Source organism: Podarcis pityusensis (genome assembly GCF_964106645.2).
Source record: "Podarcis pityusensis genome assembly, chromosome: 8".
Lineage (NCBI taxonomy): Eukaryota > Metazoa > Chordata > Lepidosauria > Squamata > Lacertidae > Podarcis > Podarcis pityusensis.
The window spans coordinates 37430489-37453624 of record NC_138033.1 but is presented as its reverse complement, the minus strand read 5'-3'; the positions used below and the strand labels follow the sequence as shown (position 1 = coordinate 37453624).

The 23136-nt window shown below is 48.0% G+C and overlaps 1 protein-coding gene across 3 annotated transcripts in view; it reads right to left on the bottom strand.

The window, feature by feature from the left end:
• The window catches only part of NDRG4 (NDRG family member 4), a 50067-nt gene extending 39039 nt beyond the window's left edge, over positions 1–11028 (bottom strand). Inside the window, exon 1 of one of the 3 annotated variants that reach the window (XM_081016912.1) lies at positions 10850–11028. Coding sequence is in view for 2 of the 3 variants with exons in the window: in XM_081016911.1 (XP_080873037.1) it covers positions 10423–10459 (37 nt within the window). In the remaining variant the exon portion in view is untranslated. Of the gene's footprint in view, positions 1–10422; positions 10673–10849 lie in introns of those variants that run through there. The other 2 variants (XM_081016911.1, XM_081016910.1) reach the window with 2 other exon arrangements.
• Between the last annotated feature and the right edge of the window lie 12108 nt (positions 11029–23136).

Sequence of the window (23136 nt, the reverse complement as noted above, 5' to 3'; positions counted from 1 at the left end):
ATCACTTTCCTTGTCTGCCCTGCTCACCATTTTCTTCAAGTTTGTGCCTCTGGCTCCCACAGATTAGCTGCTCAAAGCCACCACCTCATCTGACTTCAGAAGAAAACCTCTTATTCAGGCCAACAGAGGTCCCAGCCTTATACAAGTTTTGTAGGAGGGCAAATGGCAGTGGCTGGACAAGGACACAGCAACACCCCATCCACAGAGATAATGTGAGCCTCTGCCCCACATGTCCTGTTCCCATTGCTGTCCCTGGAGACCTTGCAGGTGCCTCCACAGGCAAAGGACAACCAGGTGACTTCCTGCACATGCTGCCAGAGCCAGATGCAAAAGGCCCAAGCCGAAAACAGAGACCACCTCATGTGAGCCTTGGCTTGGCTTTTTGCAGATTGCAGCGGCAGTGACTTGGAGAAGTTGAAAGAGAGAAAGAGAGCTGCTTCTTTAAGCCAGAAACAGGATACATGGGGACCTTTGCTGCCAGTTTGCAGTTAACTGGCAAGAAGTCACATTCCCTGGGGAGGAAGGAGAATGTCTCATTTGGGGCCGTTGCCAGTATCTCCTGCATTGCAATTCATAATACCACCAGCAGCTTTGCCTGTTGCAAAATCTTCTGGCTTTCTGAGGAGCAGCTGGGGGTCGTAACCTGAACATGGGGAAAGAAACATGCTCTGCATCCTTTTGTTCATTAACGCATTGCAATTTTGCTGTACTTGCATTTTCTTTATTTGGGAGGATGGTTTTATGGATGCCCATGGTTTTTTTGTATGGGTTTTTTTAAAAAATTATGGTATGAGTCACTTTGAGTGCCTTTTGGGGAAGACATGGCAGGATAAATAAATAAGATTTAAATTTAAAAAACATAAACTGCACTCTATCCCTCCCTGCTCCAGTTGAGGAGCCCAGTTCTCCTCGGGGGAAACAAACTACACAGAACATTCTGGCAAGGCTAAGAACCCAGCCCTGTGGCTTCTTGTGCCAGTCAAGAGGCACATGCAAGTGGGATGATGCCACAGGGCAGCATGGGCAGTGCCACCTATGGCTGAGACAGACCACAGCCCTGGGAGGACATTGCCAGCAGCAGCCACTGCACATGGAGGCAGAAGGGGCACATCAGGGGCAGCAGGAGGATTTGCCCGCAAGCCATCCTGGGCCTCAAAGATGTTACCCACTCACTGCAATGGGGTCTTGATCCATTTGCACCCACTAGGCAATCACCTGGTGGAGACAGACTCTGGGACTCCCCCCTGCAGACCCTTGGTCTGCACATGCTGTGCATAATCCTTCACACAACCCCTCTTCATCCACCCTGACGGAGCGAAACCCAGAGCACAAACTGTGGGGAGCATTTAGCGCATGAAGCAAATGGGCAGAAGAAGGTGGTACCATGTGGCGATTGCACAGCTTTTGCTCTCCAGGGAAGAGGAGGAAGTAGTGCAGGGGTGTGTGTGTTAATTTTATTTTTATTGTTTATTACCTTTATGTAAGCCACCGTTTAGGGCACGGCCCACTCAAAGCACACCGAGGTTTGAGGAGGAACCATCTAAAACAGCAGCAGTACAACATGCCTCCTTCATGGAGCCTAGAGCTCTGCACATTTCTGGGGGCCCCAATGAGGCAACAATCTGGGCTGCAAACACCCACTCTCTGTCTTGCTGCATTGGGAAGCCCCAGCCAAGTAACACACACTAGAGTGCCGATTTCACTGCACACCAGAGAGGGTTTAGCACAGTAAAGCAGAGGACAGATGGAGGCAGAAAGCCTTCAGAACAGTCTCCCTCTGCAGCAGTTTACTAGGAATGGCCTCCGCATACCCTACAAAGCAGGCTCCATGATTGCCTGGTTCCTTTGGCTTTCCAGCAGTGGCCCTGTGTCGCTTGGGGGGCTACCAAGTCATGGGTAGAGTTGTTTGCCATCAATGATTCTGTTGCACTAAATCAGGAATTGGCATTGGCTTCTTATTTCAATGTGCTGAGAATCTCAACTTTTTTCCTTTTTTTGAAAAAGCAAGTTTCTAGTCCTGAGGGAACAAAAGTTGGTAAACTCTCACAGACTGGGCAGGGGCTGGGAAATGTTTCCAGTGGCATCGTTGATGCTCACCAAGCTGCCTTGTCATGGGGCTAGCTCTCCTGACTCCCAAGGGCAGGGAAGCTTGGGTCAGAAGGAGCTGAATCTGCCTGCCTGGTGATGCATGGAGACAGGAACTGGGCTGGAGCCAGAGGGTCTCTGCACCTGGGTAGAAACTCATGAAGCTGTCTGCAAAAGAAGGGAAGCCAGGTGATGCCAGGGAGGCCAGAGGGCAACTGATTCTGCAGGGAGTGGGAGCCAAGGGGAAAGGAGAAGAGATGACCAGCTAGCTCAGGGCTTAGGGGGTGGAGTGGGGGCTCAAGTCACAGGACAGAAGCCTGGGGGAAGGGTCTGCCAGGAAAAGGAAACTTGCTGGGGAGGGAGGGATGAAGAGGAAGACCAGATGGGATCACAAAGGTTGTTGGGTTTTTTTTGCCTTGTGATCAGAAGCTAGGAGAAGAAGCCACCACTGCTTTTCCATAGCCAGGTCCTGCATTGATACCTTCTCTCACTCTTGCCTTCACACACTAGCAAGGTTATGCTTAAAATTCAACAAGGAAGGCTCAAGCAGTATGTGGACCGAGAACTCCCAGAAGTGCAAGCTGGATTTAGAAGAGGCAGAGGAACCAGAGACCAAATTGCAAACATGCGTTGGATTATGGAGAAAGCTAGAGAGTTCCAGAAAGACATCTACTTCTGCTTCATTGACTATGCAAAAGCCTTTGACTGTGTCGACCACAGCAAACTATGGCAAGTCCTTAAAGAAATGGGAGTGCCTGATCACCTCATCTGTCTCCTGAGAAATCTCTATGTGGGACAAGAAGCTACAGTTAGAACTGGATATGGGACAACTGATTGGTTCAAAATTGGGAAAGGAGTACGACAAGGCTGTATATTGTCTCCCTGCTTATTTAACTTATATGCAGAATTCATCATGCGAAAGGCTGGGCTGGATGATTCCCAAGCCGGAATTAAGATTGCCGGAAGAAATATCAACAACCTCAGATATGCAGATGACACAACCTTGATGGCAGAAAGTGAGGAGGAATTAAAGAACCTTTTAATGAGGGTGAAAGAGGAGAGCGCAAAATATGGTCTGAAGCTCAACATCAAAAAAACGAAGATCATGGCCACTGGGCCCATCACCTCCTGGCAAATAGAAGGGGAAGAAATGGAGGCAGTGAGAGATTTTACTTTCTTGGGCTCCATGATCACTGCAGATGGTGACAGCAGTCACGAAATTAAAAGACACCTGCTTCTTGGGAGAAAGGTGATGGCAAACCTAGACAGCATCTTAAAAAGCAGAGACATCACCTTGCCAACAAAGGTCCGTATAGTTAAAGCCATGGTTTTCCTGGTAGTGATGTATGGAAGTGAGAGCTGGACCATAAAGAAGGCTGATCGCAGAAGAATTTATGCTTTTGAATTATGGTGTTGGAGGAGACTCTTGAGAGTCCCATGGACTGCAAGAAGATCAAACGCACCCATTCTTAAGGAAATTAGCCCTGAGTGCTCACTGGAAGGACAGATCGTGAAGCTGAGGCTCCAATACTTTGGCCACCTCATGAGAAGAGAAGACTCCCTGGAAAAGACCCTGATGTTGGGAAAGATTGAAGGCACAAGGAGAAGGGGACAACAGAGGATGAGATGGTTGGACAGTGTTCTCGAAGCTACAAACATGGGTCTGACCAAACTGCGGGAGACAGTGGAAGACAGAAGTGCCTGGCGTGCTCTGGTCCATGGGGTCACAAAGAGTCGGACATGACTAAACGACTAAACAACAACAACAACAACAACTCACTCTTGCCTGCCTGCTGGCTTCCTTCAGCAGAACACCCTTCACAGATGATGATGATGATGATGATGATGATGATTTATTTATACCCCTCCCATCTGGCTGGGTTTACCCAGCCACTCTGGGTGGCTCCCAATCGAATATTAAAAACACAATACAGCATTAAACATTAAAAACTTCCCTAAACAGGGCTGCCTTCAGATGTCTTTTAAAAGTAGGATAGTTGCTTATTTCCTTGACATCTGATGGGAGGGCATTCCACAGGGCAGGCGCCACTACTGAGAAGGCCCTCTGCCTGGTTCTACCTATGATGTGGCATTGCAGCTCACGCATATCCATCTTTGCTTCATGGTGACAGTGCTGCAGCTTTACAATGTCAAGTAGGGTGTGGGGCAGACCCCTCAGACCTGCGAGGTTTGCCAGGCATTCTGACGGACGCTTGGGGCAGCAAGAGGTCCTACCCTGATGGGAGTCACTTCACATGTCATTGCAAACCGAGCTGGACTCCTCTGTTAAGGGTGAGCAGAGTCTGCATCCTATTCCCTGCTGCATCCAGGTCCTAGTATTGCTCTGAGGGTGGTCTCTGAGTTCTCCTAAGTCATTCCATGCGGGAGGGATGAGCCCCCAGTCCCCTCTCCTTTCCATAGTGCCCCTGCCTAAGAATGCAGCTGTCCCATTTCTCTCAGACTTGAAGGAGGGGGGCTTGTATATGTTGATATAAACAAAGGGCAGCAAGATTGGATGGACAGAGTGGCTGAAGAAGGAGAGTTTGAGCAAGGACAAAAGTCCAAGGACAGAAAGAAGAGGTGGGACAAAGCAACCAGAGTATTAAAGGTTAGAACATGGAGTCAGCCCAGGTACAGAAGAGGAGAGGAAGCCTTGATAGCATTGCTAAGAATAGCACCAGGAGGAAATGTCCCCAAATGCTGATATTAAACTGGTAAATTTCAAGGCCAACTCTACAGCTGCACTTAAGCAAAAGCTTGTCTAGGAATGAGGAAGTACTCCAGTCCATTCATTTCTTGAGCCTTCCTTTATTGCTTTAGGCACACCTTTACAAGAACTGATTTGTTGGAAGGAACACATTTGATAGCACATCTGCAATTACTGCATTAGAAGCTATCTGATACTGGGTCAAATTAGCTAGTGCTAGGTCCATCTAGCAGCTAGTACAGTCGTACCTTGGAAGTCGAACAGAATCCATTCCAGAAGTCCGTTTGACTTCCAAAACGTTCAAAAACCAAAGTGCAGCTTCTGATTGGCTGCAGCAAATCGGAAGCCCCAGAAGCCCCGTCGAACGTTCGTCTTCCAAAAATAGTTTACAAAACAGAACAGAACAGTCTGCGGCATTCGGGAGCCAAAACGTTCAGGAACTAAGCTGTTCCTAAACCAAGGTATGACTGTACTGCCAACCAGCGACTCTCCAGGGTTTCAGGCAGGGAACCATTCCCAGCCCTACCTGGAGATGCTGTCAAGATTGTACATGGGACCTTCTAGATAGAAAGCAGATGCTCTACACTAAACTGCAGAACTTTCTCATACTTTAAAGAATGCATAATACATGCAAGAAAATGTCTGAAAAGCCATTTGATCTGTCATTGCTCTGGACATTTCACATCCCCTCCTGGTAAAGCTTATAACAACAAGGGTATAATTTTGTCATCTAAAGACAGTGCTTGGTGGTTTTAAAGATTAAATATCAGAAATTATTAAGTCCCAAGGTTTGCTTTGAACATTTACACCAGGGCCTCAATAAAGGTCATCCTTTCCTAGTGAAAAATGGAGATGAAGATGAAATGTAGCCACTTACTGAAGGCTCTCCATTGGCCTTGCCATGATTTGCTCCCCTTTTCTCTTGTTTTCCACATTACTTGTAGGCGCACCCCTCTGCAACTTTCTCTAGGGTCCCTACCTGTGACTTCATCTCTCCTAAATTTGTTTCTGTCAGTCACCCAAAGTTCTCCTACTCAACATCTCTCTCTTCATTCAGTCCCCAGCAAGAAATCCTTCCCTTCTGCAAAGCATCATATTCTCTGATCCAAAGTTCTCTTGTGTATAGGAGAAATACAAGCAAAGCACCCTTCCTGCCACTTCACAAATCTTGATTCTGTAATTCAGAAGCATTAACAGATTTGATATGCCCCTCTTTGCCTCAAACAGGAATGGAGGCAGGCAAAAGGAACATCAGAGCCTGAAGCTACAGGGCCAGTGGAGCACATTGTGGCAGTCAAGCCTGGAGGTTGAGTGTTAGAGGATCCTCTCTGTCAGAAAGGCATGGAGCCCATGCAATAGATGGAGCCAATAAAAGTGTAGATGCTCCCTCTAGATGTCGTTAGTCTCTGAATTACCAGTTTCTGGGGAACAACAGAAGGAGTGGGACTATTGTGTGCAGGCCTTCCCAGAGACATCTGGTTGGCTCCTATGTAATAGAAGGTGGTAAACAAGATAGGCCCCCTTTGATTCACCCTACCAAAGCTCTTCTTTTGTACTTTAAGCAAATTTAGCCAATGTAGCAAGATGCCTATGCAAAAGCAGAGCTGGTTCACACCTCTCTCCTGATGAGGAATTCACAGCGCCATCAAATAGGGGCAGTCCCACGCCTTCAAAATGGGATCCCACAAACATTACTGTGCCTGGATTAAACTTAAATTTACTACGCTCGTCTCAGAAGAGCACTCCAGCCACCAAGGACCCATGACCTGAGGCTGCACTTGGTGGAAGATGACTGGCGCAACCCACTGGACCCACATAAGGCAAGTCCAGCTTTGCCCTGATCTCCCTTTCTCAATATTAATTAATCAGGCTTTGACCTGCCACTAACCTTCCCAAGAAAGGTTGTGCACGCCTTGTTAGATGCTGTTTCCTACTATTACTTGCTTAAACAACTTCTACATGCACTCCATTTCCACAGGGAACTGGATGTGTTCATCACACTAATGGCACTTCAGTCCCAAAGTACAGAATGAGTGCTACGGAAAATCCTAGTGGAACACCATAGTCCAGTCCCCAAGGAGCAGAGTCAGCATCCCCAATTATACATCCTGCGTCCATCCAGACAAGGAGGAATGGAGCCAAAGGAGAGTCATCCTCCAAACTCCAAACGAGATCTGGAGGTGCTGTGAAAGAATGGTATGATCCACATTATCAAAAGCCACTGGGAGGTTTTAGAAGATCAACGTTGTCTGTATTATGGCTGTCAAGCTCAAGACCAGACTTTGCCAAACTTCTGCCTTTCAGATGTTGGGAACTGCACCTCCACCAGCCTCAGCCACATGCAAGACGAAGGTAAACCACCAGGACTATCATGTGTCCTGTTTTAGGGTCTGGGGAGGATGCAGATGACACACCAGTTGACTTTCTTGAGGGGGAACCCTCAGCACCCCTTCTACACTCTCCCGTTTGAGCACATGGCTCTTCCATCATCCTCACAATGACTCTACAGCAGTGGTTCTCAACCTGTGGGTCCCCAGATGTTGTTGGACTACAACTCCCATCATCCCTGACCACTGGTCATGCTGGCTAGGAATGATGGGAGTTGTAGTCCAACAACATCTCAGGGCCCACAGGTTGAGAAACATTGCTCTACAGCTTCCTCCAGTTTCTCCTGCTCCCTAGGCATGAAGGAGCAGACACTTGAAGAATCATAGGCCTTTGCTTACACTGGCGGCAGAGAGCGGGTCATGGGAAGAGAAGGCCCCGCCTACCTTTAGATGACTGCTGAGGCAAGCCGCCTGGTCTCACTGGGAGCTGTCCAAGGTTGTGAACCACCTTGTCTTGGAAGAAGCTCCAGAAATCAGTAATTGTTGCAGGCCTCAAGCCTCAGCAAAACAGGGCAAAGACAACAATTTCTGTCTCTGTTGCACACTTACAAGCCAGACTCAAGTGGGACAACATAAGAAATGCCTTATTTTGAGATTTCAACACGGACTAGAACCTCCAGACACTTTTTATATAATTTGGCATTATGTAAAATGCATATATGGAGGAGCCATCATTTTCAAGACAAACCTCGTCACCAGCCTAGTAAATCTGGAACTAGACTTGATAATGTGGTAACACTGATAGTCTTTACTTGGACTTGGCTATTTTAACGCAGTGTGCTACATGCCTACTTTATAGTTTTGTTTTTCATCTTTTAATTTTCATCTGTTGTCATATTCTCTTTTTTATATACACTATATAATGAAATAATAATAGAAGTAATAAAAAGAGAGAGAGAGAAGAAATGAATGGTTCTGCTGCCACAGGTCTAAAGCTGGCCAAGCCCCCTTTACTGATAGAGTTGGTTTTTTGAGACAAGAACAAATCACTCCTTCCTTACGAGAATGCAGGACACAGACACACACTTTGTTTGCTTTGACCTGTAGCACTAGAGGCTGCCTATTGCTGTCTTTCACCAACCGCAAGGGACAGAAATCTACACTACATGTTGCAGCCTACACAGCACCAAGCAACCAGTCAATGTCACTGAGGGGAGCCAGAGTGTTACAACCCAAGCAACAGGGACCTGCCAGCATTTCTAAGCCCTCTGCAGCAGGCTCCGTTTGAGCTGGAGCATCAAAGCTGGAGCTGAGCCAAGTGGTTTTATTTTATCAGCAAAAAAGCCAAGTAAAAAAGGTCACAGTGGAGCTAATGATGTTTCACCTTCTTGGGACACAAATTTGGAGGTTGAAATGCCCCTTGGCACCAGGAAGAGATCTGCTGGACATGATGCAGCTGATTCGATGCTGGTGGAGAAAAAAAAGTACTTCCTCACTGACATCACCAGCAGCAGCATCTCAAAGGCCTTGCAAGAGGGCTCTGGGGCACACTTGACCAAATCCAGTCCAAGTCTTCTACCACTATTTCATGAGCCGCAGGCAAACTGCTCATGGCCAGTTTGGCCACCGCTGCTACAGTGTAGGAGAGTGACAACAGAGCAATGGGTTTGAACAGTCCAGGAGGTACCAAACTTATTTTAAAAAACAAAAAATAAGAATCTTGAGTCCACCCATTAGCTCCTATTTTAAAACTTGCTAAGGTGCTTCCAAGCAATAAAATCTGTAAAATGCTTTCTGTAGGAATCTTTTCACTAGCCTATATTTACATGGCTTTAAAATACTAACAGGGATGCGGGTGGCGCTGTGGGTTAAACCACAGAGCCTAGGACTTGCCGATCAGAAGGTCAGTGGTTTTAAACCACACATGCCCTGCCTTTTTTAAAAAAAAATGCATGACTTGGGGAGTGGTAAATCCCTGCTCTGACTCTTCCATCCTAACCCAGATCAATGCAATATGAGTTGTGCTCTTGAAGGTGTCGGCTGCAAAGGAATTGTCTCCAGTGACTTTGCACCTCCTTTACAGAAAGGGTTGCACATTTGGAAGCAGAGGACTTGATGACAATTGGTGGTGTGTAACCATAGCAATCTTCTGACACCAACCAATGTTCCCCAACCAATGCCCTCCAGATGGCTTTGACCGCCCCTGCTAGAAAATCTTGGAAATGGTAGTTCACCCCTTGTCAAGCTACAGTTCCCAGCACCCTTAAGAAACTGAAGTTCCCAGGATCTTTATGGGGAGAAACAATTTGCTTTGGACATATGGTGAGTAGGCAGCCTCAGCCTATAAGGAGCGCCGAGTGTGGAGGTTGAGTTGTGCTTTGAAGCAGGTCTCTGCTCCAAAACCAATTCTCAGCGTGAGGGCTTACCCTGATCACATGTGAAATAATAAAACCACACCTCTGAGCATGTGCAGAGTATGCACCCACCTCATCAACAGGTATGACAGTGTTCAAGTGCCATAGCTCAATGGTTAGAGCATCCTCTTTACATTCAGAAGGTCCCAGGTTCAGTTCCCAGCATCTCCAGGAGAGAACCCCGGTCAAAACCTGCCAGTTGGATGCACAATGTGAAGCTAGATGAACCCAAGGCCTGACTCAGAATAAGGCAGCTTGATTTCTATGACCACAACTCCAACTAGTCCCAGCCAGCAGGGTCTGCTAGGAGTTGCAGTAAAAAAACATCTGGAGAGTCATAGGTTGGAGAACGCAGAGTATGCCATGGACCAAACTTGGACCCCCGCCAGGGCATCTGCCGCTGTACCACTGAGTCACAGCCCTCCCATGGGAAATTATGGAGGCTGCCTTGAGCAGAGGCTCCCTCCAGGGCTGCCTGCAAACCCTTTTAACCCTTTCACACCCTCACTGTTTGCCAAGTAAGGTGGGGGGAGGGAATGCCACTCTCAGGGTCCTTTGGCACAACAACCACCCCCCCCCAAATGCCAGCATTAGCTATTTAGGAAATGAGGTACAGGGGGAGGCATTAGGGAGCACCCCCCTTTCCAAATTACCCCACCCTGACACTGGAGCTGGGGAGAGGGCGTTGGATCTGCAGCCCCTGCTGCCTCCTCGTCTCCCCTGGGGGGGTGGGAGTGTCCACCGCAGTTGTGCCAGCCTGGCTCCCCAGCGCAGCTGCATCAAATCCAGAAGAGGCACGGTGGGGGGGTGGGAGCCTCCGAAGCTGGAGCAACCGCCCCCACCTCACGACCTCCGAGAGCCTGCAGGGAACAGAGGGGCGTCGGATTACCTGTCAGCAATTCTATCTTATGTCCCCAGACCTTCATAGTGGCGGCGGCGGCGGCGAGAGAGCGAGCGCTTGCGAGGCAGGCGGCGAGAGACAAAGGCGGCTCCCGAGCTAGCCAGACTGCTCACTGCGGCTGGGCAGGCTGCGAGCAAGCGGGCATCGCTCCAGCGGGGAAGGCGAGGAAGAGGGCGGGGGAGGGAAGGAAGGATGGATGAATGGATGGGGGGAGCTGCCAAGCCCGTCGGTTAGCCGAGCAACGTCAGCGGGGGGGGGGGGTTGAAGAGAACCGTGGGCGGGGGGGACAACCCCCCCCCCGCATTCCCGTTGCCAAGTCGTGCTGCGGGAGGCGGCGGCATCCTCGACACCCCACCCCGCCGTCGGTCAAGCCCCATCTGGGTCTCCAAGACGCTGGGGAGGCGGGTCTACTTACAGCCCAGAGCAGCTGGTCCCCTCCCTCGGTGCCGAGCCAGGCCGGGGTCTCCTCCGTCTGCTACGGAGGGGCCGTCCCGGCGCGGCCTCCCGCGTTGCAGGCGCCTGGGAGCGGGGCGTCGGTGGCTGGCAGGAGGACAGAGCCGCGGCTGCGCTCGGACGGGAGGCCGCCCGGTTTAAATGGGGGAGGAGGCGCCGCCGCTGCGTCAGGAGGGGGAGGGGGAGAGCCAGGCGGGCGGGCGGGGGAGGGTCTCGCGGCCTCGGCCTGCAGCCCGCCTTCCCGCTCTCCCTCGCAGCGGCGGCGGTTGCTAGGGACGCGCCGTCGGGGCTCCCCCCTCCCCCTCCCCCAGCGACAGAGGGAGCTGCCTTCCCCCGAGTCCGCGGCTCGTCTAGCTCAACATTGTCTACCCTGACTGGCAGCAAGGGCTCTCTCCCAGCCCTCTCCGGAGATGCCGTCGGGGATTGAGCCTCCTGAGAGCAAGGCTGGCGCTCTGCCGCTGAGCCTGGCTGGGTGCTTGGACCTTCGATGGACAGAGGCGCTTGGGAAGGCAAGCCAGTCCGAGCGCGGCCAGGCACTCCATCCCTCTCTCCGAGCTGTAGAAGCAGCCGTCGGAGGAGTTATTTTTCCGGTCCGGAGTGCCGCCCCCGGGAAAGAGCTAGCAAGGCGGCCTGAGAAACCGGGTCCCCGGGCTTGTCCCGGGGAGGAATCGTCAGCTGCAGGCCAAACGCCCGCAGCAATGATTCCCAGCCCGTCCCCAGACCCTCTTCCCCCCACGACGTGTCTGGCCCTGTCCACGCAGTGCTAGGTCCCACTGCAAGGCCGGGTGGGGGGGCACAAGGCGTCCCGTCTGCCGCCAAGAGGTGTCCTGGCTAAGAAGGCTTGGTCCCCTGAAGTTCACCTCTCACCCCGGATTGGGTGAAGGGCCTTTTTGCCTTCCCATCTTTCACCTTTGGGGTCCATTTTCCCAGAAATGCAAGTGCCCACGTTTGCTTTTACCAAAGTTGTCTCCTATATCTTCCCAGTCCTGTTAAGCCTGCTACTGATAGCCTGATAGTTCTTATTTGCAACCTTTTGACCTACCTCATCAAATATGGATAATGATGACATACTGGGATCTGAGTCTAGTATCTGAGGCATGATAAGTTTCATTTCCTATTTCTCCACCTCCCACTCCCAGAATTCCTGTATCTTCTCACATGATCACCACTTATGGAAAAACAGTAGGGACCTGACTCTTCACAGCCACTCCAGCATAGTGGACTATTAGCACTTGAAATTCTAACAAGAGTGAGATGAAGCAAGGTACTGAGTTCTCTCTCATCCAGGATGATGCTGACCAGAACAGAAATGGGTCACAGATTTGCTTCCACTTTATCAGCTCAATTTTGAAGTCCTGCTCCCACAGCTTCCTTAAAGGTAAAGGTAAAGGTACCCCTGCCCGTACGGGCCAGTCGTGTTCGACTCTGGGGTTGTGTGCTCATCTCGCTCTAGAGGCCGTGAGCCGGCGCTGTCCGAAGACACTTCCGGGTCACGTGGCCAGCGTGACGAAGCTGCAGCTGGCGAGCCAGCACCAGCGCAGCACACGGAAACGTCGTTTACCTTCCCGCTATAAAGCGGTCCCTATTTATCTACTTGCACTTAAGGGTGCTTTCGAATTGCTAGGTGGGCAGGAGCTGGGACCAAACGATGGGAGCTTACCCCGCCGCGGGGATTCGAACCGCCGACCATACGATCGGCAAGTCCTAGGCACTGAGGTTTTACCCACAGCGCCACCCGATCCCCCCACAGCTTCCTTGGGGAGTGTCTAATACCCCTGTGGCAACTCGCAATAAAATCTTTAAAACTTCCAAAAAAATAAAATAAGAATACAACAGTTAAACCACACATATAAAAAGCATTTGGAAACTTTTAAAATACTCATAAATTACAAAAATTCATATTCAAGGGAAACTAACAGTAAGAAACCCATGTTAACTAGAATCAGCCATATCTTATAACCCATACAAACATACTCATTGTGTGGTTTAGCAACTGCATTATTTTTTACCTTGATAAGCCTTTGATAAAGGCAATTGTGCCCAAATGTGTTGGGCATATTTAACAATGAAGCATTCCCATTGTTTGGGCGTCTTTGAGAGACATTTCTCTCCCCCCCCCGCCCCACCCCTTTTAGGTTAGCGAAAAATGCTCAGGTGGGTTGTGGCATTCAATTCTGGGCATCCCTGGATGCAGCAGATTATCTGGAATCCATTTTAATCTGGTTCCCAAATCCCATGTCACTTTTTTTTTGGACTGAAGCGGCATTGGTCTCCCTAGTGGACGACCTTCGCAAGGAGAGGGACATAGAGAGTGTGACTCTATTGATTACCCTGGACCTCTCAGTGTGGCTTTCGATACCATCGACCATTATATCCTAATGGACCAGCTGGCTGGGAGGGAACTGGGGGCACTGGAGTCCAGTGGTTCCAGTCAAACCTGACATGCTGGTTGCAGAGGGAGATGCAAGGAGGCTGGTGTTGCTGCTACTAAGGGTTATACAGAGTGTTTCCTGTGCTGTATGAAACTACTAGAGGAAGTTGTCTAGGAATTTACAGAGAGGTGCTGGTAGTAAGCTTATAGCAGTTCATTTCCCCTTTCATCAAATTTAGGTGAGGCCAGGGGTAGCCTGAAAAGGGGTCTGGAGCTAATGCATTGGGACATGGAGACCAATAAATTGCAACTTTATACAACTTTATTAAGGCAGCCTTTGTCAACCTAGTGGCTTACAGATATTGTTGGAGTCCAACTCCTATCAGCCCCAGTGCACATGGTCAACGGTCAAGGTTGATGGGAAACGGAGTCTAGCAATATCTGAAAGGACATGGGTTCCCCTCCCCTGCCACAGAACCATAGAGTGGGAAGGGACCTTGGAGGTCACCTTAATGCAAAATCTGCAATACATGATTTGCAATTATAATATCTCTGGCAAACAGGCTGGGCTTCAAGCCTTTGCTTCAATGACTAGTAGCCATTGATGCTCCTCATCCTCTATGAATTTGTCTAATCCTCTTTTAAAGCCATTTGGGTTGGTGGCCATCACTGACTCCTTGTGGTCAGGTCTTGCAAAGCTCTATGCACCTGGGTTTGAAAGCTCAGGTGATCTGATGTTTCATCTTGCAAGACCTGGTAATCAACTGATGCCCAGGGTTTGGGTCAGCTGCAAACCTGCCAACCCTCTTTCAGCTGAGCCAGGTCCTTACCCGCCCCACCCCTGACATCATATACAACATAATGTATAGGACAGGTGGGTGTGGCTTAGCCAGATGGGGAGCCTTAGTGGGCCTCATTAACCCCTGAGGCTGGAGGTTGCCCACCACTGCTATAACTCAATAAACAGTCATGCAGTTAAAATATGGATAGCATTAGGACATCACATTGCAAGCATGTCACCTTTGGGCTAGAGTAAACCTGAGGCTTTGAATCAAAGTTTGCACTGGAGGCTTCCTAGATTGTTACACAGGTGCTGGGCTTCTGCAAGATATCAGCTCTCTCCTCTATGAATCTGTTGGAAATCAAAATAGAAGTTAGTGCAGTGCTAGTTAAATGTCATAAAGACTTGTGCTTTCTTCAGGCAATGTGGAAGTATGTAATAATGACTTGACTGAAAGTTATGAGGAGAGCTCAGGCAAAAAAGGAAGCACCTGTAAAAGGACATCGTGACCTGACCATTGTGCTCTGGTATGGATTTATCCACTTTTCAGCATGCTTTTTAAAATCCCAATAAGTGGATGTTTTCCCCCACATTGCTTTTAGCTCAGCCAAGCAAAGATAAACTAATTAGGGTTATAATTACATAAGCAGTTTTATGTTGTTTCTTTCACCACATGGAGAGGTCCATGTGGTTACACGGATTGAGTAGCAGCAGGCAGCTGGACTGTCCAGCTGAGGAATGTCAGGCTTAAGGTTGGTTCATAATTGAAATGTATGGCCCAAGTGCCACATAGCGGAGATGCACCACTTGGCTGGAAGAGAAATAACGCCCCCCTCAACTGCCCATGATTGAAAGATTGCCAAGCGAATGCCTCTGAAATGCTCTTGGCTTCAAACTTGGGTTGTCCTGTTGGCTAATCATCAGCACTGGCATTCCCTCTTGTGACCACAATTGGCTAAAAACCTCTGAATAGCAATGTTCCATCAATGAGCAGCTCACTAACTTTACAACACCTCGGAAGCTGTCAAAAGAAGATGCAATTGATAAAGATGAGAATTAACGTGTTGTTATTGTGGACACACATTTGCCACTTTTGGTGAGCCAAATAGACCCTCCAAGTGGTTCACAGTTAAAACCTATTATTTTTGGTGTGTCACTTTTAAAAAAATAATAATATTTTTTTCTATTGTATGCAGCAATGCAAACAATATAACACCTGAGAACAATAATGAAAGGGGCATCTGAAATTAAAGATCTCAAGTTTGTTTGCCATACAGTGAAGACAAGGGAGAGATGAGATCACCAATGAGCCTGTCACTGAAATGTCCACAGCTGTCCATGCATACATGGTAGATGGTTCTCTTGTCTGATTCTCTGTATGCACTGAATAAAATGAAACTAAAGAATAGGAGAAACTGTCCATTTTTGGGCATCCTTATGCTTTTTAAATCTGACTTGTGAGCTTCTCAGCCAAAGCCATGTTGCCGACACGACTATACCAAGTGCCCAAGGAAACACCCTCAATGGTCTGGCACTTATACACTATTGCCGCCACCAAGAGGATCACCAAATCGTTATATCCTGGTTAGTGTGCGATACAACCAACATCCTTCAGTCTAATTAATGTATGAAGACCATAGAGTAAGCTGTCCCTCAGGCTTAACTATGTTCACTTCCTTCACCTTGGGAGGAAATAGGTAATCAAGGTTTTGTTCTCCTTCAATCTACCTGAGAAGCTCAGCATGTAAAGAGGTCTGAGCTGATTCTCCAAGCTCAGACCACATGGCTCCAACAAGCCATTCTTACATTCCTATATTTTAGGAAATTTCACCACTTTGTAATAGCTAAACTTCTCTGTCTGTGCAACCTATTCTGAAGCACATGAGTCTGACCTTTGGGGAGTTGGTAAATAAACATTTTTTTTAACTTACCAAATGTGTGGACTTTTCAATGCTAGAGGAGGAAGTTTTGGAACTCACAAGGTCATGTTTTAGAGGTCTAGCAGGCTATATTTCTACACTTTACTTTGCTGCATATTTTGTGATTTTAAATTTCTGCTGTGGTTCCCTCACCAAAGAGTACTTGCCCCAAACTTGGATCTTGGCATCCAGGAATCCTACATTTATACCTATTGTAATCAACAGTTAGAATCCTCAGCAAGGCTGAACCAGGCATTGTGAAGGTTTGACCTATAATGAGTGCAGTTTCTGAAACTGCAAATAAGCTTAATCATAATCATGACCATTGTTACTATAAATAACTGCTTATTGAATCATTTTGTCTTTACATTGTTTACCATCTAGCCAGATGAAGAGTCCTGAAGAACTTGAAAAGCTTGTGCAGTGTTTTGTGATACTTTGGTTGGTCTATTATAGGTTAATCTAAGCGGTTTTTTTTATGGACCAAGATGGTTCCCCTTACTTTTTGTGTGCTTGGAAAATACCAAATTTAACTGTTCAACAGTCAGGTCCTAAAATGAGAATAGTATACCACTTAAAGATGGAACTTGATTCTCTTAGGGAACATGCCCTCCAATTGATACATAAACTACTGGTTTCTTCTGGCTTTTATTTCTCTAGTTCCACTTTTGATAATATGCCTACTTTTTCTTTATTCCTGCTTTCCATCTATCTGAGACAGACCTGGGTAACATCTGATTTTAGTGCACAGCTGTGCTGGCTAGACCTGATAGAAATTTTAAGGACAGTCCAGCCCAAACTTGCTGGAATATGTTACGTCAGCTTTCCCCTGGTGACTTCCAAATGTTTCAGACTACAATTCCCATGAACCCAAGCCAGCAAACATCTATGATGTTGGGGCTGATGGGGATTGTAGTCCAAAACATCTGGAGGGCACCGGTTTGAGGAAAGCTGGCTTAGACATTAGTGGGGACAATCACAATATAGGGATAATTTTACAGAACTGATGCAAGTATTACTGAGATACTGTATATAAAGCTTTTTGAACACTTGAGATGTGCTATATAGGAACTTATTTTTATTTTTTGCTGAGGACAATTGCATTGCCCACTGCAAACTCACATCTGGGTTTCAAAAGAGGCAGACATTCATAGCCTATAACCAGTGGTAGCAGCAACAGCAACTGCTGTGCACTAGTGAGAATCAGGGCAAAATAATTACTGAGAAAATCTCATCCCTCCCCAGAGCAAATGGGATCAATCCACTGTTGTTCAAGGGGAAGGTCAATGGCATGGGAATTGGGGGAGGGATGTATTTATGAAAGGAAGCGCTTCTCACTTACAGAGTCAGCTTCCAAAGGTCTGTCTTTATAGGGGGCGGGGAAGCCTCAGGTTTCTTATCTCTCACTTGATTAATCCAGTAAAAAAAAAGGGGGGGTTGTAGCTGCTTCAGAAAGTTTTATTTATCCACCCATCCCAATTCTTCCTAGGTTTACATGATGTGGTGTTTGGGTCCACAGACACAATGGCAAGCAATAAGATTCAAACTACCTGTGAAAAACACAAAACGGAAAAGCATGATAGAAGTGTATAAAAGGATGCATGGCATGGAGAAAGTGGATAAGTAAGTCCCCCCTTCCCGCTGCTCTTATAACACGAGAATTCATTGACACCCAAGGAAGGTGAATGTTAAAAGATTCAGGACAGATAAAGGGAAGTATTTGTTTATGCAGCACATAGTTAAAACTATGGAGCTCCCTCCCGCAGGAGGCACTGATAGCCACCAACTTGGGTCATGGGGGGAAAAGGGCTATCTATGGCTACTAGCTATGCTCTGCCTCCACAGTCAGAAGTTGCAATGCTTTTGCATACCAGTTGCCTGAAGCCACAGGGGAGGACAGATTGGCCACTGTCCAGACAGGAAGTTGGACAATGGTCCAGTGACCTCATCCAGCAGGCTCTTCTTATGTTCTTAAGCTGAACACTGGAAGATTCAAAATAGACCAAAATGAAGTACTTCTTCACTCAGCACATCGCTAAACTGTGGAATTTACTTCCACGAATTGGCCGCCAACTTGGATGGACTGGATTAGAGTCATAGAATCATAGAATCATAGAGTTGGAAGAGACCACAAGGGCCATCGAGTCCAACCCCCTGCCAAGCAGGAAACACCATCAGAGCACTCCTGACATATGGTTGTCAAGCCTCTGCTTAAAGACCTCCAAAGAAGAAGACTCCACCACACTCCTTGGCAGCAAATTCCACTGTCGAACAGCTCTTACTGTCAGGAAGTTCTTCCTAATGTTTAGGTGGAATCTTCTTTCTTGTAGTTTGGATCCATTGCTCCGTGTCTGCTTCTCTGGAGCAGCAGAAAACAACCTTTCTCCCTCCTCTATGTGACATCCTTTTATATATTTGAACATGGCTATCATATCACCCCTTAACCTCCTCTTCTCCAGGCTAAACATGCCCAGCTCCCTTAGCCGTTCCTCATAAGGCATCGTTTCCAGGCCTTTGACCATTTTGGTTGCCCTCCTCTGGACACGTTCCAGTTTGTCAGTGTCCTTCTTGAACTGTGGTGCCCAGAACTGGACACAGTACTCCAGGTGAGGTCTGACCAGAGCAGAATACAGTGGCACTATTACTTCCCTTGATCTAGATGCTATACTCCTATTGATGCAGCCCAGAATTGCATTGGCTTTTTTAGCTGCCGCGTCACACTGTTGGCTCATGTCAACCAAGACTCCTAGATCCTTTTCACATGTACTGCTCTCAAGCCAGGTGTCCCCCATCTTGTATTTGTGCCTCTCATTTTTTTTGCCCAAGTGCAATACTTTACATTTCTCCCTGTTAAAATTCATCTTGTTTGTTTTGGCCCAGTTCTCTAATCTGTCAAGGTCGTTTTGAAGTGTGATCCTGTCCTCTGGGGTGTTAGCCACCCCTCCCAATTTGGTGTCATCTGCAAATTTGATCAGGATGCCCTTGAGTCCATCATCCAAGTCGTTGATAAAGATGTTGAATAAGACCGGGCCCAAGACAGAACCCTGTGGCACCCCACTAGTCACTCTTCTCCAGGATGAAGAGGAACCATTGATGAGCACCCTTTGGGTTCGGTCAGTCAGCCAGTTACAAATCCACTGAGTGGTAGCATAGTCAAGAGCGCATTTTACCAGCTTCTTTACAAGAATATCATGGGGCACCTTGTCAAATGCCTTGCTGAAATCAAGGTAGGCTACATCCACTGCGTTCCCTTCATCTACCAGGCTTGTCCCAGGGGTCAGCAAACTTTTTCAGCATGGGGCCAGTCCACTGTCCCTCAGACCTTGTGGGGGGCTGGACTATATTTTGAAAAAAAATATGAACAGATTCCTATGCCCCACAAATAACCCAGAGATGCATTTTAAATAGAATAACACATTTTACTCATGTAAAAACACCAGGCAGGCCCCACAAATAACCCAGAGGTGCATTTTAAATAAAAGGACACATTCTACTTATGTAAAAACACACTGATTCCTGGACCGTCTGTGGGCCGGATTGAGACGGTGATTGGGCTGCATCCAGCCCACGGGCCTTAGGTTGCCTACCCCTGGACTAGACTTCCATGGAGGATAAGACTGTTAATAGCTACTACCACAATGGATATGTATGCCTCTGAATTACAGTTGCTGGGAATCACAAGCAAGGAGAGCTTTGTTGCACCCTAGCCATCTGGTTGGCCACTGAGAGAACAAGATGCTAGACTACAGAGGGCATTTGACCTGATCTAGCTGCAAGGCTGTTTGATTGTTCTTATGAACTAGGAGGTCCTGACCCACCTTCTCAGTACAAGTCTTGGTTTAATGCATCCTTTTTAGTTGGGCTGGCCCCTACCAAGGGTGCAGGGCCAGGTGCGTGTGCAAAAATCACATCTCTCCATTCTGTCTCAGAGTAGCTAGGCTCCTGCCTGCCCTCACACTCCTTGGGGCACTCCTCCTTTGCTCTGGGCAGCCAGGCAAGGGACGCAGGCTCCTCTACCAAGCATGCAAAGAATGGGGGGCAACAATACATTTCCTGGCCAAGGTAGCAAGGTTGGGGGGGCACCAATATAGCTCCTTGCCAAGGATGCAAGGGAGCCTAGGTTTGCTTCTGGGTATCCCCTAGGAGCCTGTGGAAGAAACAGCCTTGGGCTGAAGCCTCTGGGCTTGGCTGAAGAACATTCTCAAGCAGAAGCTGCTGGCGCAGGGATGGGGCAGGAGGACGACAGCCCTCCTTGTCTGGAGGCTTCCCTGAGCTTGGTTCGACCTTCACTTTGCCTCAGGTCACATGCACACACCACGTCAATAATGACATGTGAGATAACAAATGAGCTGTCGCTGCCAATTAGCACGCTGGGCTAAATCTGCTCCTGGGGCTTTCAGTGCCACACAGCGGTGCTGGGCCAGCTCCCAATCAGCTCACTTCTCTGGCTCCAGCCCTCTGGCTCTCCTTGGGACACAAGGGCCAAAGTCAAACAACGGAGCGATGGAGCCAGCACAAAGCGTACTGGGGAAAAGCAGGGCCGAGCCTCCAAGGGAATATTAGCGATGACCCGGAGGGCAGGGAGGTCTGTAGCAAGGGCTCTTTTGGCACTGCTGGCTTAGTATGCCGGATGCAGCTCCTTCAAGCAAAGCAGCATCTTAACCCACAGGCTGCACAGCAGCGAATGACCTGAGCCTTCCCCAACCGAGTGCAATGAGGAGGTGAAGAACCCCTCACTTTGAACTTAGGCTGGTAGGCATGTTGGTAGGGCCACAGCACACCCTACAGCAGCCTTTGCCAATCAACATCATCTGTTGCCCTCCACATTTTGGAGCACAGTTCCCATCAGCTCCAGCCAGCATTGCACTGTAGTCCAAGACAGCTGGAGAGCACCATGTTCATGAAGACTACTCCACACTGCAGCCCAGAAACACTATTGTGATCCTGTGCAAAAGAGCATGCCCTCTTGATACCCAGCAAGAGCACTAACCCCTCCTGCTTAAGGCAGAAACCGAAATGGGGTGGGAAGTGTCCCCAAGGAATTTATCCATCCCACCATGCAAGCAACAGCTGCATCTTCCAAGACAGTCCCAACTCAAGCCCCTAAGAGCCTGGCTGTTGTATCAGGTCCAAGGCTACCAAGACCTGTTTCCAGCTTGTCACACCAGCCAACCAGATGCCTCCACAGGGCATGAGTGCAACCACCATCTCTCCGCTCCTGTTTCCCAGCAACTGGTTTTCAGTGACATGCTGCCTGACATACTGGAGGGAATATGTAGCCATCACGACTAGCAGCTATTGATAGCCTTATCCTCCTTGGCTCTGGACGTTGCTTAGTAGCAGAGCAAATGCCTTCTGTGCAAAAAGCTGGATGTTCATTCCCTGGCATTTCTGGGCAAAAAGATCTCTGCTGGGATGGCTGAGGACGCCTGAATCCAGCCTTTGCCAACCTGGTGCACTTCAGATGTTTTGGTCTGCAATTCCCACCTGCCTCAGCCAGTGGAGGTATAGCCTAAAAGTTCTGGAGGTAGTTGCTCAGAAAGGAAACTTCAGCTGAAGAGGTCACTAACTGCTTCTTTTACAAGGCTCTTTCAGTTCCGGTGTGTTACTATAAGGGAAAATGAAAAACAAAACATAAACAACTTTTTTCTTCCAATAGTAGATTTTTGTTATTAAAAAACAAAAATATACCTTTCTTCAGTATCTCAAAAAAGCACCCATGCTAACATTTATTTTCATCCAAATTCAATTAACAAATCAATAAATCAGATTCTTTTGAAAGGCAAAAGCATTCTTAGTCTTAAAACATTTAGGCATGTATGGAGCCTACCTGAAATTCTGTGTGTCCAGCAAGGAGGGTGCTTTGCTTATATTCTTTGCGTCTTTCCTCCTGCTAAGAGGAACAGAGCTGTTCATGTGCCAGTGCTGAAATGAAATAATTTATTCAAAGTAATTGCTTTGGAGCTATCTTTTCTAACCTGGAACACTCCATCATGGCCTAACTGTGGCTAATGGGAGTTGTGTACAAATTCCCGCTCACCCCCTCCCAACAGGTGGGCGGAGTTTGCGACCCTGTGCGGGGCTTACCTGGCCGGGAGCCACCCACCTGGTAACAAAGTGAACCATGAGGACCGGGACATTCGCAGGGAAACCAAATGGACCACTTATAAACGCCATCTCCAACTCCTCGAAAGATTCCATCAACAGTGTCTCCAAAAAATTTTACACATCACTTGGGAAGACAGGTAAACTAATATCAGTGTACTGGAAGAAGCAAAGATCACCAGTGTTGAAGCAATGATTCTTCAACATCAACTTCTTTGGACTGGTCATGTTGTGCGGATGCCTGATGATCGTCTTCCAAAGCAACTACTCTATTCCGAACTTAAAAATGGAAAGCGTAATGCTGGTGGTCAACAAAATAGGTTTAAAGACAGTCTCAAGGCAAATCTAAATAAAAAGTAGTATAAACACTGACAACTGGGAAACAATGGCCAGCGAGCACTCCAGTTGGAGAACAGCCTTTACCAAAGGTGTCATGGGCTTTGAAGACACTTGAACTCAGGACGCAAGGGAGAAAGGTGGTAAGAGGAAGGCACGCTTGGCAAATCCACATTGTGATCAACTCCTGCCTAGAAACCAATGTCCTCACTGTGGAAGGACATGTGGATCCCGAATTGGCCTCCACAATCACTTACGGACTCATTGTTAAAACCGTGTTTATGGAAGACAATCTTACTCAGTTACAAGTGATCTCCAAAGAAGAAGAACTGGTAACAGGGTGTCTTTGGCACACCCCTGCCTGGCAGGCCAATGGGCTGCTGGCGGGGGTGTGGCCTGGGACAGGTATAGGGGCCATTCGATCCATCGCCAATGCTCATGCGAGTCCTGTACAAAACAGCTGGAGGGCAGGTTAGGGAAGGGTGCTTTTGAGTGTAACAACAAACACCTTCAAAGGCCAGTTCTGGTAGTAAAAACCAGGATGTGTGTGCAAAATCAAGAGGTGGCATTTTGAAACTGTCTCCCCAGGAAGCCCACAATGTATGCTGAACCTTTAATGCAGAGGTTCTGGCATTCAGCGTTTTAATTTCTAGATGACTTTTCAACATTAATTAATTTCTGGCCCTGCACACAGGTGCAAACATAATGTTCTCCCAATTTCCATCTTCATGTGTTGC